The sequence below is a fragment of the Thalassophryne amazonica genome, chromosome 19, assembly GCF_902500255.1.
Source record: "Thalassophryne amazonica chromosome 19, fThaAma1.1, whole genome shotgun sequence".
NCBI classification, from domain to species: Eukaryota; Metazoa; Chordata; class Actinopteri; order Batrachoidiformes; family Batrachoididae; genus Thalassophryne; species Thalassophryne amazonica.
This window is the reverse complement of record NC_047121.1, coordinates 35,692,069-35,707,654: the sequence shown is the minus strand read 5'-3', so window position 1 is coordinate 35,707,654 and position 15,586 is coordinate 35,692,069. Positions and strand designations below refer to the sequence as shown.

Below are 15,586 nucleotides of genomic sequence, written 5' to 3'. Positions count from 1 at the left end.
GAAAAAATACGGCTTCAATCTTATCAATTAATTGTTATGGATTGTTTGTCTGCGTGGGTGGTTGCCATCCAGGACCTAGGCAGGCCTATGGTGTGGTGGATGTGGCGAAGCTTAGCACCAGTGCTGCTCACAAGCTTGACTTTTCCTTGAATGATATTTACATACTCATACTGTCATTTCTCAGTGGTTACTCTTCTTTTTTTAAAAAAGTTGATGTTTATGTTTTTGTTTCTCATGTGAAACAGATATGCTGAACTATCCTGTTGGCTTATTTCTAAAGAAAGCCAACTGAGGCTATTGAGAAACCGAGCCAATGACCCCAGAAAGTATGGGCAGGTGAAGACTACCATCACGGTATGCCAGTCCTTACATACACCCCAACAGTTGTGTTGGCCTCTTTGGCTTTTCTTGCTGTGCATTGTGTTATGCTGCTGACTTCTCAGTGTCATTATTGGGTGACACTGTAAAAAAACAACTTTGTGTCAGATGACTCATTTTGCCCACATTGGCTATTTCACATTCTGCTGTTGCCTTCAGGAGTTGAGGAATGACGCAGAGCTGCAGGAGGGGAGTCTTGGCTGGCTCAAAGCGCGTATGGCTGTGCTGATCGAAATCTGTGCTGATAGCGATGCCCAGAGGCAAGGAAGTGCACTAAGAAAACTCTCAACTGATTTTAAGGGTCTCCTTGCTTCTCTCTTAGAGGTACGTCAAGTTTACGTTCTCTTATTCAGGTCAGACTACAAGTAGACATAATCTAAATATTATATCTCATCAGGAACTATGAAGTGCTGCATTTTAATGTTGTGTATAGATGCAGGAAACAGATCCCAGTAGAAACAATACTGTTACTTTAATGTTAAAAACAGTGTAAGTATGTGGCATATGGTCCCACTCTGGCCAGAGTGGGACCATATGCTCACTATTAGTGTTAATTTAACACTGGTGATTTTACTGTGTACCAGTGCTTCTCACGCTCATCGCTCATGCACAATTACCAGCATGGAGAGTAAACATAACAATAAACTAATTAATATAATAATCGGCATGTGAATGAGGTACATTCAAACAATTTGAAGCTGTGTAACAGTTCATTTAATTTTGTTGAGTTTCATCATTATGACATTAAATATTTTTCACAATTATACATTTCTTAAAACATTTCAGGTTATATGATCTCTTTCCCCTTTGGTGCCAACCAATCACAGCTCTTAGAAGACTGTGTCACACCTCACAATGGGGTCAACCCCGCCTCCTCACAAAGATAAAAGTTTCTGTCCACTCCTTTCTCAGAGTTGCTCTCAGAAACTTTCTGGATCACTCTTGGGCTAACATTCCTTGCCAGGAATCTTTAGGCTAAGTTGGGAGCTCTCTGAGAGGACTTTGAGATGCTTTGTGAATACTGGCCCAGAAGTCTGTTTTATGCAAATGCTGAGTGATGCGACATAGCGACTGCCAATCCCAGTGAATAGGCAGTGTGATGTCAGCTGTTGTTCGCTCAAACAAAATAATCTAAGATGGTAGAATACACTCCAAAACAGCTGTATTTCTAAATAAATCTAGTATATTTCTCATGTATTCTGTAAAAGTTACTGAGAAATAAACACTTCTAAATCTAAAAATGCTGTTTTTGTAACCAGACATTTTATGGAAATGTTTGTGTGCACAACACGGGTACGCCCATTAATTGACAAAGCCAACTGCTTTTCACCATTATCTGTAGCGAATGTGACCATAAGGTTATACTCCGGTGGATGGTCCGGGTCACGGTGACAGCAGAGCAAGCAGCTCCTCCCACAGTTCCCTATCCTCTGCCAAGTTCTGTAACTCTTTTTGGGGATCCCAAGGTGTTCCCAAGCCAGCTGGGAAATGTAGACTAAATAAAATAAACATATCATAGAACAAACCTTTACCTTCAAAACTGAGTTCTTTGGAGAAAAGCATCTTATAATTTTACAAAAACAACATTTTTGATGAATTTGATTTAATTTGCTCGAATGTGCTGTTTGTTCTTATGTTGTCTTTTTCCTTTTTATAACGTCCAGGCTGAGAAAATGGTGCTTGCTGTGGGCGATTGTGTACAGTTCAGGGAAGAAGTACAAAGCACTTTAAATGATCTTGTTCAGGGACAGAAAGATGCTCAGGCTGAGGCCACCAGAATACTGGACTGTCAGACTGTTCGAGAAGCTCAGCAACTCTTTCTTGTACACCAGGTACCAGAGCACAACTTTCCAAATAGGGCTTAGATTTACTGCAGCTACTTTGAAGAAATTTCTCAAATATGTTATCTTCAAAAATGAATTAAATTAAATAGCATGATGTGACTTTTATAAATGTGTCTTATTTGTCTTAGCAACTGCTAAAACGCCTAAAACTGAAGCGAAAGGATGTCCAGCAGCTGATCACCAGAGGCCAGCAGCTGCAGGCTGAAGAGGGTCTGGGAGAGACTCTGCAGCAGGATCTTCAGGGTTTAGAGACCACCCTCACCAAAATGGAACAGAGTATGGATTCACAGGAGCAAAGCCTTGAGGTAAATAATGTTTTCTGACTTGCCAATGTGGTTACCCAGATAACTTTATAGACATTGTTAGTGGACAGCATTTCATAGCTCTACAGTGGCTTGCAAAAGTATTCAGCTCCTTGGTATTTCACATATTTTAATTTGTTTATGACATTTCAGATACAAAAAGTAAACCAGGCTGCTCAATATAAAAATTTCTAAAATTATCTTCCTTAAACTCAAACTGAAAGTAAATATCTACAACTTGATGTAAATTAATTAAAATATGAAAGTCAAGATGATGGGTTGCATAAGTAATGGGCCCCTTTGGAATAATACCTGTAAATAATCAGTTTTATTGTCAGTTTTCTTCAGACAAGTCAGGGGATGGATACATGAACATTTCCAAGTCACTGAATATGTCTTGGACTTTATTTACATCAGTTATGAAGAAATACAAACAGTATGGCACGCTATGGTAAACCTGCGTGGAGTAGACAGTTCTGAAAAACGAAGTGCAAGAAGAAGAGTGAGGAAAGCCACCAAGACACCTAGACAATCCAGAAGAAGTTATAGGCTTCTGTGGCTGTGATTGGAGAAATTGTGCACAGTGCAAGTTTTGGATTTTATATCCCCAGTTATACAGCTTCATGATGAAGTGGAGCAGAGGAGGATTTTCTTAAAAAGAAGACCTGAAAGTTCACCTACAATTTGCCAGAAGGTACATCTGAGATGCAAGCCTAGATTTGATATTTTAGTGAAAGAAGACCCTCCCCTGTACCACTTCATCATGAAGCTGTATAACTGCAGATACAAAACACAGAATTTGTGAAGCCTTAATTGCTAATCTCATGGCCCCGATGGCCACTGAGGCCTCTGTTGATTGCTGATTACAGTAAATATTTAAAAAACTCAGCAGCGCGGATATGGTGAGTGACAGAAGTGGTAGGTGATGGAAGTAAGTTTTGAGACCTGAGCCAAATGACTTGTTGTCATTCTGAAACTTCAACCATGTTATCAGACTGCTTTTAAAGAGGCCAAATTGGGAACAGCATCCAACTTCCAGGGTATAAACTGACAAAAGAGCATTGCTTTTCATGAGAAGGCAAATTGTCCCATCTTCATGCATACAAAACAACTTCCACATATGTACCTTATCAACATTAGGACTGCCTGGTGCAAGAATCAGACCACAGGCCTGATTTCCAACTTCTTTACATCTTCCTTTGCAAGCTTCTAAAATTCAATTTTGTGGTGAAGATGTACTAAAGGTTTTCTTTTAATGACTCTTCCATTATACAAATAATGAATGTTTATGAGTTCAGTGGTACGAGTATTTCATGAGGTGAAAGCTGGAACGTACCATTCAACGAGGTGAAGACAGACTTACCAGACTTACCAACAGACTCAAAATAACAAATTGAACAACTTGTTTTTTTTTGTTGGAGTTTTTTCTTTCTTTTTTTTTTCATTATAACTTCAAAGTGGTTTATTAATAAAACAAATATTGGAGGTTTTCACTGATTTGAGGACATTCTCTTGTTCAGGTCACACTGGCAGCCTGGCAAGAGTTTGAGAGCCAACAGGAAGCAGTGCAGGAGTTTGTTAACAAAGCCCATTTAGCAATGGAGAGAGACCTGAACTTCAGTAGTTTAGAAAGCCTGGCTGTTGAACTGGATCAGGCCAAAGTGAGTGAAATTATTAGTGAATGATACTTTCAGTAATTATCAGAGTGTATTCGATAACGACTGATTAGTACTAATGGTCTTTCTGTTGTAACCAGGTGTTGTTGGAGCAGTGTGAAGCAGAGGGCTCCCACATGAACACTTTGCTGAAGAGAGCAACGGAAATTCAGCTTGGTCTGAAGAACAAGACTTTGCTTTTACAGCAAGCTCGCTCCCTTAGTGAGCAAGTGGATAAAGTAGAGACTGACCTCAACAAAGAGTAAAATAATGGATTTGATTCAATTTTTGACTGTTAAATGACATTTGAGCAGATTTGGGTTTAGTCTTTTCAAATACTGCACATTTTGGGATTAGAGCACTTTAATACCAGATAAATGGGATTTACCAGATAAATGTGGAACTATCACTACCATTATTTAAACAATAATATGCAGTAGTTTGACAGATATTTCAAAGTTTGATGTATTTGGCCTCTTTTTATGCCTTTGTGTTCTAGTGTCAAGACACTGGAAGAAATGAAAACTCAGTGGGATCAGTTTGGAATGGGATTTGAAGTCTTGTCCTTATGGATAGCTGACAAGGAAAAGCAGCTGGATGTCCTGAAATCTTCCACTTTGCCGCTTGATCAGCAGATCAAGGCAGTGAAGGTACTGTGAAATTTAACACTAACTCTTAAAATTAAAGTGTACAGGAGTCACATGTTAACCTTTACCTAAGTTTTTAACATGTTTGCTTGAGGAGAAACTGTCCATAAGTTAATTTCCAGAGCAAACAGCCTGAAACGGTCACAGTAATTTTTTTGTGTTTAGTTGGTAGAATTTTTCATTGCCCAAATGCGAACCTGGTATCTTTCACAGGGTCTCTGACAAATATCTGCATCTTCAGGCTGTAGATGCTGAGCTTCAAGAGCGAGCTGAGGTTCTTTCTGGGCTGGAAGGAGATTCCCAGGCTCTGGCCCAATTTGTTTCTTCAGGGGAGGCAGCTCGCATCAAGGCCCGTTTGACCCAAATCGGCAGGTACTGGGAGGAGCTGAAGGAAAGCTTGCAGCAGCTTCAGAGACAACTGAACGAAAGCTCCTCTCACCAGCAGAAGTTTAAAATGAACCTAGAAGAGGTTTGTATTTTCTGTTAATAACAACGAATATACTGAATTTTATATATATATATATATAGACATAGCTTTTTTGTTTTTTACTCTTAAATATCTTACTATAGGTGCAAACAGCTCTCAGTGAAATCTACACAAGATTAGATCAACCACAAATGTGTTGCATTTCTTCCTCTGAGACCTACAGAGCTCTACAAAACCACATGGTATGTTGTTTTTTTGGTACTAATATCACCAAAAGTTTCAAATTCATAACTGTGTTTATTGCTTAGATACTTTTATGTTTGCATATGTGTCACAACTGCACTGGAAGACAAATGTCAAGTTGAGATGACAATAAGGTATCAGTTCTTAAAGCAGCAGTGTGTAGGATTTAGGGATGTTTAGACTGCTTCATTACCACGCTAATGCACGCTTGATTGGAAATTGCCTTAGTTCAACTCTTTAAAAAAAAAGACAACACAAATCTGTACAGTACATTAAAATACTGACACCAGTGAATAAATACGCATTAAAGAATCATACATGTTTCTTATCACAAGAAAAGGCAAGGGAGCATGCATCCCCATCACTAAAGAAGCAAAACTGTAATGGTAAATAATATCGTGACGGGTAACACCATAATGCAATTTCACTACTAGATGGCACTAAATCCTGCACACTGTAGCTTTAAATCTTTCTACTGGTTTTGTAATTGTGCACTTGCCATATATTGTGTGCTTTGGTGTCTTGTGTTGTAGGATGTCTCTCAGCAACTGGAACGACTGAAGGGAAACTTGCTGTCACTTTCGTCTGGTGCTCGAAGACTCAGTGACAAGGAGGAAGCAGAGAGGACTGTAACTGAGCTGCAGGCCAGCTATGACCAAAATGTGCAGGAGGCAAAGGACAAACAAAGCACCCTGGAGAACCTGCTTTCTCTGTGGCAAAAGTAAGAGCACAGACTATAAAATTGGTAAGATGAAGTCACACATTTCAGGTTTTGCTGCCATAAAAGTAAAAGCAATGGTGGAGTTCAAATGAGACACCTGGCTTGATGTGGGTTTCTTTCCTTTCATATTTCCCCACTTCTGTTTTGGGTCAAAGTATCCTATCAACCTTTTTCATACCACCTGTGCCATTCTCTCCACTCATTTATTATTCATTGCAGAATGCAAATATTTCTGCAATTTAATTTTCAGTTCAATTTGATTCATTGGTACAGAGCTCACCTCAAAACACACACAGTTCTCCACTCTTTACAGTTAGTGTTAATTACAATAATTAATTACAGCCAAGATGTGCAAAATTGCGAATTATTCCCTTAACTTAAACTGTAAATCTGAAAAGTACACCCAGTAGTTAATGTTTGAGACAGTAGTGTATCTGTTGTGCATCAGGTACGAGAAGCAGCGGTCAAATTTTGTTTCATGCTTGGAGAGGAGTGAGTCTGCATCCAAACCAGAGACTCATTGTCTGTCAGCAGATAAAATGAAGCTTCGCGGTGAGATACAGGATTTGCAGGTAAAAAATTTGTCACACATTCATGTGTAGCAACAAAGTTAACACGTGACATTTGGGACAGGATTTAAGATCAGATTAGATTAGATTAGATAGAATTTTATTGATCCCTTGGGAAGACTCCCTCAGGGAAATTGAGGTTCCAGCAGCATTGTATAGCAGCACACAGGGTAAGAAGCACACAGAGTATCAAAAGTGAAAGTAAAAAAGAAAAACAGTTTGCAAATATAACTATAAATACACAATATAAATGCCACACATACTGATCAATACTGGTTTTAGTGCAATTCACAAATCAACAAACAAATATTCAAATGAAATGTGTTTTTCTTGCAGGCCTTGCACTGTGAGGTTCAGTCCCTTGAGGCTGCTCATGCTGGATTGATGTCTCTGAGGTCAATGCTGTGTCACAGTGCACCAGAAGATACAGTGAGGCAACTTAAAGATGAGCTGGACATGTTACAGAGAAGGTTACATGTTCAAAACAAAGTCCTTCCTCAAAGGTAAGGCAGTCTGTATGCAAGCAATGTTTTTTATTCTTTGTTTTCAGGTCTTAAATGCATGCAGAGCCATGTAGCAAGTAAACATCTTTCATAAAAGTCATGCAATCATTGGGAAATAATTGCACTTCTAGAGCTGGGTATCATCTGTTCCAGACTTTTATAATGTGGTATGCTAAACCCATTTCTCACTCTCATGGATAGACATCCCTAAAGCTCAGGCTTTGAAACCTTGTTCTTACCTATGAAAACCTTGTTGAGTCCCCAAAGGTGCCTGTGGTGAGCAAGGATATTCCATCATTGTGCTGTGGTCTTGATTCAACTGTTGCCATACTGTGGTAAATGTTTGCATTTCCGTGAAGCCCTTAATGTTGCTGTACATTCTGTTTTCTGGAAGCACCACAGCCAGTCCTACAGTGTCAGCAGTTATGCTACACTTCTTTTTGTACAATGTGTTTGGTACAAGCCCAGCATGTCACATTATCTCACAGACCGCTAAATCACATTCAGGGGCAGCTGTGATCGTCACACACTGGTCTGTTATGGTTATAGACCATGACCTTCTGGGATACAGATTTATGAGCATGAAAACAGCTGTTTTACTTTCTAAATGGTCATATAGTATTGGACAAAATTTTGCAACTTCTGGATGGAGAGACATTCCTTTAACAGGATACAAAGGAAGAATTCATAATTAACATACATGTCAACCCCTAACCAAGTGATAAAATCCATAAAATCAACACAAAATCCTTATAACCTCCAAGTTGCACCAAAATCAGTTTTATTACAGTACACACAACCGCATGGCGGTATCACATAACTGGGGTTTTGTCCATCCAGGGTTTTCATGTATCCCATAATCCCTTGAGCGCCAGAGAGTCGCTCAAGAATCCACACGATGACAATTGTAAATGAATATTATACTACAAAAAATGTATTTTTTATGCTTTTCGTCACGTTAACAAGAGACTGCATGCATGTTACCCTGAAAACTTGCTAAAACAATTATAACGAATAATCCGTGTCTGCTACGTTTAATCTGCGTGGAATTTAATAAACGCAAACCGAATTTCAGACATATTATATAGTCTGGAACAAAGAGGACAAACAGTGTTGTAATGGACAATAATCAAGACGTTAAAGAACAAACTTCACTTTCCCCAGAACGACATGATCAGGAAGCGAGCGTAGCTCACAGCAGCTCCCATTGAAAATAACGTAGAGACAGGATGTGATTCTCTCATTTACATAAAGCAAACGCAATAACAATGTCTATAAACCCAGAGAATATATTCATGAGAGTTTTAGGCACAATATAAAAATAGTTTTATGTTGCGAAGTTAATGGTGTTGTCCATGTGCAACGGTTAAAGTGCAGCGTGATCAGAGCGTTTCAGTGCAGTTCTCAGTGTTACTGAGATCTCGCAGCGCGGCGACCTATTTGAAACCTGAAAAGGGTGGCTATATTAATAACTAACACCAGGGATCTCCATGGGCTCTTTTATGGTGGAAGTCCTCCACAGTTAAATTCTCTTGCTCCACAATAAAATCGCTTGGTATTTTGTACAAACTCAATATATTTCCCGTGAATATAGTGTCACACAGCTGTTCTATTTTTACAGAAACAAGAACTCACAGAGTAACAGATCACTGCTCCTAACAATCTTTGGCCCTACCATCTGAGACTGCTCTCGCCTACGATTGGATATTGGAAAACCATGTGACGGTGAACCAATTCCGATTGGACGCTCACATTGTGCACGTCATCACACAGCTTCTATGAGGAGTACAAAGATGGTGGATGGCTGGCCGAAAGTCTGCGGAGTTAAGAAAAACAACAGTTAAATTAATTTACAACAGAAAACCCTGAATATCCGGAAGACTTTATTTGTACATCCGTATGACTCTGAAACTCGAAAAAATCTGTATAATTTATGGACAATCCGTATAGGTTGACATGTATGAATTAATGAATTTTCTGGGCTACAAGTGGCACCAGAGTACAAGTTGCATTTGTAAAAAAAAAAAAAAAAAAAAAAAAGCAGCATGAAAGAAAACACATGTAAGTTACACTGAATTATAAGCAGTATTTATTTTTGAAACATGAATTTCACAGATCTGCTGAGGCGACCCCAAGAGAAAAAGGAAGAAGTCGAAAGAACTTACTATATTTCACAAGAATTCAGCAAAATCGTTGTGTAATAATCTGGAAATAATATTCACTCACACGCTAGACTAAGGAGTTAGGCTAAATATCTTTAATGTTGTGTTTCTTATTTACACTGTACTGAAAATGTACCAACCCATGCTTTTTGTGTGCCATTGCAGGACCTCCCAAACTAGTTAAAAAATAAATAAATAAATAAATAACACAACTTAAAGTCAAGGTAATTTAAACACTAAAGCCCCCGTCACACATGCAAGAATGTGCAAGAACAAGCCCGAAACGATGAATGTTTCCATAATCGGATGCAGTCAGGAGGGAAAGTGGCGTGATCAGTAGTGTCAGAACACATCCAGATTACCTCGTCCACACCTGCACGATGGCATCCAAAGTGTATGTAGACAACAGGTAGATGACACAGACTGCTATCAGACAGCCATAAAAGGTGCTGATGACTGCCCAGCGTCCAAACGTCTGGACGGCAAACATTGGACCGGAGTAGGAGGGAGCGCTGTGTTCCTCCCTTTGCACAGTCCCTGCTGGTACTGGACACCGGAGTACAACCAATGTATGGACCGGACCCAAGCCATATGTGTCATAGCCAGCATAGCCACTCATTCAGTCATGCAGTCACATCTGCACTCGTCCTTCACTTCTTAGCTACTGGCCTCATGTGCATGTGCATGTGCATGTGTGTAGAGTAGGTGCTGGACTGATGACATGATCGCTGGGTTTGTGTGTGTGGACAGAGGATGCACGTGCATGCCATTGTCAGCTACTGGACACTGCTGGCAGTGGGCCATGCTGTCCCATGCATCAGACACAGCCTTTCCAGGGAACTTTAATTTCTTTTTTTGTGTTTTGGCTCACTTTAGCAGCACAACACAGCTCTATACACAGCAGTGGTTGGATTATCACATGGGATTTATTTTTGCATGGTTGATTACAGCACACAGCAGCCGGTGAGAGGATTTTAACCACGTCCATCCTGCACTGTGAAACGCTCCTGGGCCATTGTTGGAAGCGAGATTTATGTTTATTAATGTTGTCATGGCCTGGCACAACAGTTCCACATCATATCTCCTACAGTGTTAGAAGGTGATCATATACACATACAGCAGTGAGATCCATTCAGCTCTCTCTCTGATCTTATCTTATCTCTCTCTGATGTTAATTCTATTATTCATTTGATTCTAATTTCTCCAAAAAGTACAGATAACAATACAGGTTAATGTACCAGACAGAAAAGAGTTGTAGTACCATTAAAAGTTGAACAAAACCCATCCCTAGTTGTAGGGGGTTGTGTTGTTTTTTTTATTCCTGTGGGGACTGTAAGTGGTTAAAAGTTGTCATGGCATGTTGAAGTATCGATACATCCACCAACCAATAAAACATAGATAGCAAAGGTGACATGAGATCTCACCTGTCTGTAGTGTTTGTTTATCTGTGTGTCTACACAGTAACATTAAAATTAGAGGATGGATTTCGGTGAAGGTTTGTGGAGAGATGATCCATTGACCGGGGACATCAGTCGATCAATAGATGCATTGATTGTTTTGACTCACCACACTGCCTTTTTGCCACATCAGAATACGAGATCTTCAAAGCCACCTGTCCCTGCTGGAGCAGTTTGATCAGGCGCTGCTGAAGTTCTCCCAGTGGAGTGAGACCATGCTTTCAAATCTGCACTCAATTTCTCAAGTCAACATTAGCAACTTGCAGTCTGCTGCCACAAAAATCAAGGTAAAAATGATGCAATTGTTGCATAGAAGATCTGTTTTTTTTAGACTTGTTGATCAAAAAGCATCTTAGGAGCAGCAACTTACTTGTATTACTTACTGTTAACAGGAGACCCAAGTGGCATTACAGAAGCAGTCCAGTTTGAGACAGAGCTTGGAGCAGCAAACTGAGAAGCTGCGTCAGTGCTGTGAGTCCGGCGACATACAGCTTCTCCAAAGCAGAGCAGACAGCTGTTTACAGCCTTACTTGGAGGCCCAACAAATAACTGAGCTCCAGTTAGAGTGCCTGGAAAGACTTGAGGCTTTTATGCAGACCCACGGTGTGGTTGCTGGGGTGTTGCAGGATTTGAGACAGACTGTGGAGACCGCTGGGAGCTGGGACCGTGGAAGAGTAGAGGAGATGCAGCAGGAGCTGGTCAGTATTGTCCCAGACATTAGCCACCTGGAGACACTGGCTGTCACTTTGGACAGCAGTCTCTGCAAAAGCCACCTGCATATTGGCACTGATGAGGGGTCTCGTAAATCGTGCCGCTTGTTGGCTGATTCACTCACTGCCGAGCTGGATGCAGTAAGGAACTTGCTTGGAACTAAACAGAATGAAGCAGAGGCCCTAGGGGCTCTGTGGACCTCATTTAGACAGCGGAAAGAACAACTCCTCAAAGCAGTGGAGGACATTGAAGAAAAAGCCGACCACCAGAGTTTCAAAGAACCCAACCTACATGCGCTACAGCAGAGGTAATCTTTAACAAGGCCTTCCATGCTTGAGTAGATATGAGAACATGTGTGCACCAATAACACGTTTCACCGTTATTTGTCAGGCTACGATTCTTTAATCAGCTGGAAGATGAACTGCAGTCACACCAGCATGAGGAGCAGTGGCTGAGGGACAAAGGCAAACAGCTGGCCCAGAAGGATGCAGAGCTGGCAGGTGAAGTGTTGAGGGAAATCAGCCTGCTGGACACCACATGGGAGGACACCAAAAGGCTCATCACAGAGAGGTAATGGAGGAGGTAGAACAGGCTTTCCTGCATTTATTCATCTTCTATATCTGCTTACTCCAATAAAGGGCACTATGAAAACATAACTGACATAAAACATTGTCAAACACTGTTTGAAAGACAATACTGACAACAATAGCCTATTTTCCATATTGCTCTGTAAGTACTAGTACTGTATTTAACATTAACCTTACTGGGAGTGTGAGTTAGGTATTCTCATTTCTGTTCCCCATTGTTTCCATTGTAGATGCTGTGAACAAGTTTTGTAATTAAGTAAAAGGTACAACACTAGTGGAATTCAACCCTTTCAACTGTTCCTGCACCAAATTAGGATTTTCAGCTCATCGAAGCATTCTTTTGCTTTTTTTTTTTTACACACATTTTGTCTAATACATTGGGATTTTGCATGTAAATTGATCCGTATGAAACATTTTGTCTATTGCACTGACAGACAGGAACAGTCCAATGTTCTCGTTGAACTAATGAGAGAATACCAGATTCTGAAAACCTCCATCAGCAACACCATTGAGAGTACCGAACCTATACTTGGGATATGTTCTGTTCTGAAGGATAATGAAGAAACCAAGAGGTCATTAAACAAGGTCAGAATATGTGTAACGATGGCATAGCACACAGTTTCTTGACAATGCACACTTGAGTGATGTTAAGTGTATAAGTGAGATATTGGTACCATTGTAGGTTTTGAAAACAGTAGGGAAAGTGGATAATAGAGAAAAGTCTTGGAATTTCCACGTTTAAATTATTGAATTTATAAGCAAAACCTTAGACATCCCTCTGACATTATAAAGTCACGCATTTGCAAAAAATCCTGTGAGATTATACAAGTGAAGCGACGTAGAGTGCTGCGAAGCTCACTCATAGTATACTGTCACAAACAGGAAATGCCAAAAATTGAGTCCATGGTTAAACAGGAAATGTCAAATGTTGAACACTTCCTGGATCGACGTTTCCTGGATTGACAATCGACGAGATCTTGTGGGATCTCACGGGAATTCAGTGGCAAGTTGACACTGAAACAGGAAGTGCCACATTTTGAGCTCACGGTGAAACAGGAAATGTCAAATGTTTAACACTTCCTGGAGCTACAGCAGAGGATATTTACCTGTTTTTCATTATGCTGTTTTTGCGTTGCTATGTTTATCCTCTGTAAGGTTTTTGTGTAACTTTTTCTTTGCCTCAATTTAAAAAAAAAGAAAAGAAAATTTAAAAACAGAGAAAGAGGAGACCTCACATGACTAGAGGAGATCTTGCAGGAATTCAGTGCACAGTAGACACTGAAACAAATACTAAATGTTGAGTCGACATTGAATCCAGGAATGCTAAAGTGGGAGGCAGCGCGCATCTTGACATCACATGAGGTCAGTCAGTGATTATTCAGTTTTAGTTTTTTTAGCCGTGGTAATACTGCCCAGAAGCATTTACTGAAAATAAAGTGTGAAGGACCTAAATGAGATGGTGAAGATTTTCCAGACATGTGAGACAAAAGTAAAGAAAAATGCTTAAAATCTTGGGGGATTTAAGAGGGCCGTAATTGGGGGTTTGGGGGGGGGAGGGAAGCTCCCCAGAAGCTGAATGTTTTTAGCCATGCTAATGCTACCCAGAAGCATTTAATGAAAATAAAGTGTGAAGGATGTAAATGAGATGGTGAGGACTTTACCAGGCATGTGAGACACAAGTAAAGAAAAATGCTGAAAATGGTGGGGGATTAAGAGACTGTAGTTGGGGGGTTTGGTGGGTGATGCTCCCCAGAAACTGAATGTGTTTAGCCATGTTAATGCTGCCCAGAAGCATTTACATCAAATAAAGTGTGAAGGATCTAAATGAGATGGTGAGGACGTTCCAGGCATGTGAGACACAAATAAAGAAAAATGCTTAAAATGGTGCGGAGTTAAGAGGGCCGTAATAGGGGGCTGAAGGCTTTTATCCATGCTAATGCTTCCCAGAAGCATTTACTGAAAAAAGTCTGAAGGACCTAAATCACATGTTGAGATGCTGAAGAGCTTTGATCCTTCATGTCATGTCAACATATACATATTAGTCACAAATGTATGAGAACAACAACGCAAAACAGAAAATTGTGTGAATTTCTTTTTCAGCACAAAACCCCAACCGTTCATTTTAAGGGTAGGGTACACACTGCAAGCCAAGCATGCCGGTAGTGCAACAGCTTGAATTAATTCTGCAGATTAATTTTGTCGTATTAAATATCATACGTGCTTCCTGAACACAAAGATTGTTTGGGTCCGTGCTTTCCAGAGAAAAGGGGCAAGGAAGTGAGAGCAGAAAAGAGAGCTCATTGCAGATCTCTATATTGCTGACACACACATATGCAAACTCTGTTCGTGTTCAGGAAACATATACAATAATTAATATGACGGCATTAATATGCAGCTATTTCAGGATGTTGCACCTTATGCAGTGCATGAGCCACTTCTAAAGTGAAGGTTTGTGGGTCTGTGGTGAAAACACTCAAACTATTTTTTGAGAGTTTCTATCCCCGCAGTTTGAAATACGGGCTGACGAGTTCGTCTGTTTTTGCTTGGTAGCGTGATATCTCAAGAACCAGTTGACCAATTTCATTCTTGTGTAGCATAAGGGTGTACTTTGGTGATCCCCTGACACCAATCAATTACAGTGACCTTTGGGGTCAATTTCAAGGTTGCAGGGAGATATTCAAGATATTGTCATTGCTACCCTTGTTAATACAATATCTCAAGAGCCAGTTAACCAGTTTCATTCATATTTAGCTTAAGGGTGTACTTGGGTGATCCCCTGACACTTTGCATTCCTAATTTGCGGGGACCTGGAGGATATGTCATCTCCTTATGACTCTTGTTTATTTTCCTCATAAATTTGTGACTTTAACTTTCTGGGCCCGGTTTCATCAAACAGTCTAATCTTGTTTAGTGGACTAAACTCAGTTTGTTGACTCATCTTTTGACGTTAGTCGTTGCACAAAGTGCACAAGCACAGAAATTTTTAGACTGGTACAGAGGAGGCTATTCTGATTTTAGTTGACAAAACTTCATTGTCTTACCTCAAAAATGGCAGCTATCATGTGGCACCACTTGATGGAGGAGGAAGGAAGGAGAGACTTGCTGTGGGAATGGGTGTTCTGGGCCTGGAAAATCCATTGTAGATGTTTACGGAGGCCGAGGTCAGGAGTGCTTCTCCCGGACCAACCTAGAAGTAAACAAAACTGTCACTCATTAAAGGTGTTTCTTGGCAACGGCACTCGCAAGGCCTCTATAACTGTGAAAATCGTCAACTAAGGTAAGACGGCTAATCTACAAATTCAGACGACGATGGGAAACGGAGATTAGATGAATAATGTTGGCCGACTAAGTAAGGTTAGTAGACTAAAAGATTAGACTGC

The 15,586-nt window shown here is 40.3% G+C and overlaps 1 protein-coding gene across 1 annotated transcript in view; it reads left to right on the top strand.

The window, feature by feature from the left end:
• The window catches only part of syne1b (spectrin repeat containing, nuclear envelope 1b), a 223,901-nt gene that overhangs the window by 85,971 nt on the left and 122,344 nt on the right, over positions 1 to 15,586 (top strand). Inside the window, 16 exon segments of the mRNA XM_034160064.1 lie at positions 246 to 354; positions 538 to 702; positions 2,043 to 2,210; positions 2,351 to 2,527; positions 4,045 to 4,185; positions 4,281 to 4,441; positions 4,679 to 4,829; positions 5,068 to 5,295; positions 5,397 to 5,495; positions 6,030 to 6,217; positions 6,666 to 6,789; positions 7,123 to 7,289; positions 11,042 to 11,195; positions 11,301 to 11,926; positions 12,010 to 12,189; positions 12,641 to 12,791. Of these exon segments, the coding sequence (XP_034015955.1) occupies positions 246 to 354; positions 538 to 702; positions 2,043 to 2,210; positions 2,351 to 2,527; positions 4,045 to 4,185; positions 4,281 to 4,441; positions 4,679 to 4,829; positions 5,068 to 5,295; positions 5,397 to 5,495; positions 6,030 to 6,217; positions 6,666 to 6,789; positions 7,123 to 7,289; positions 11,042 to 11,195; positions 11,301 to 11,926; positions 12,010 to 12,189; positions 12,641 to 12,791 (2,989 nt within the window).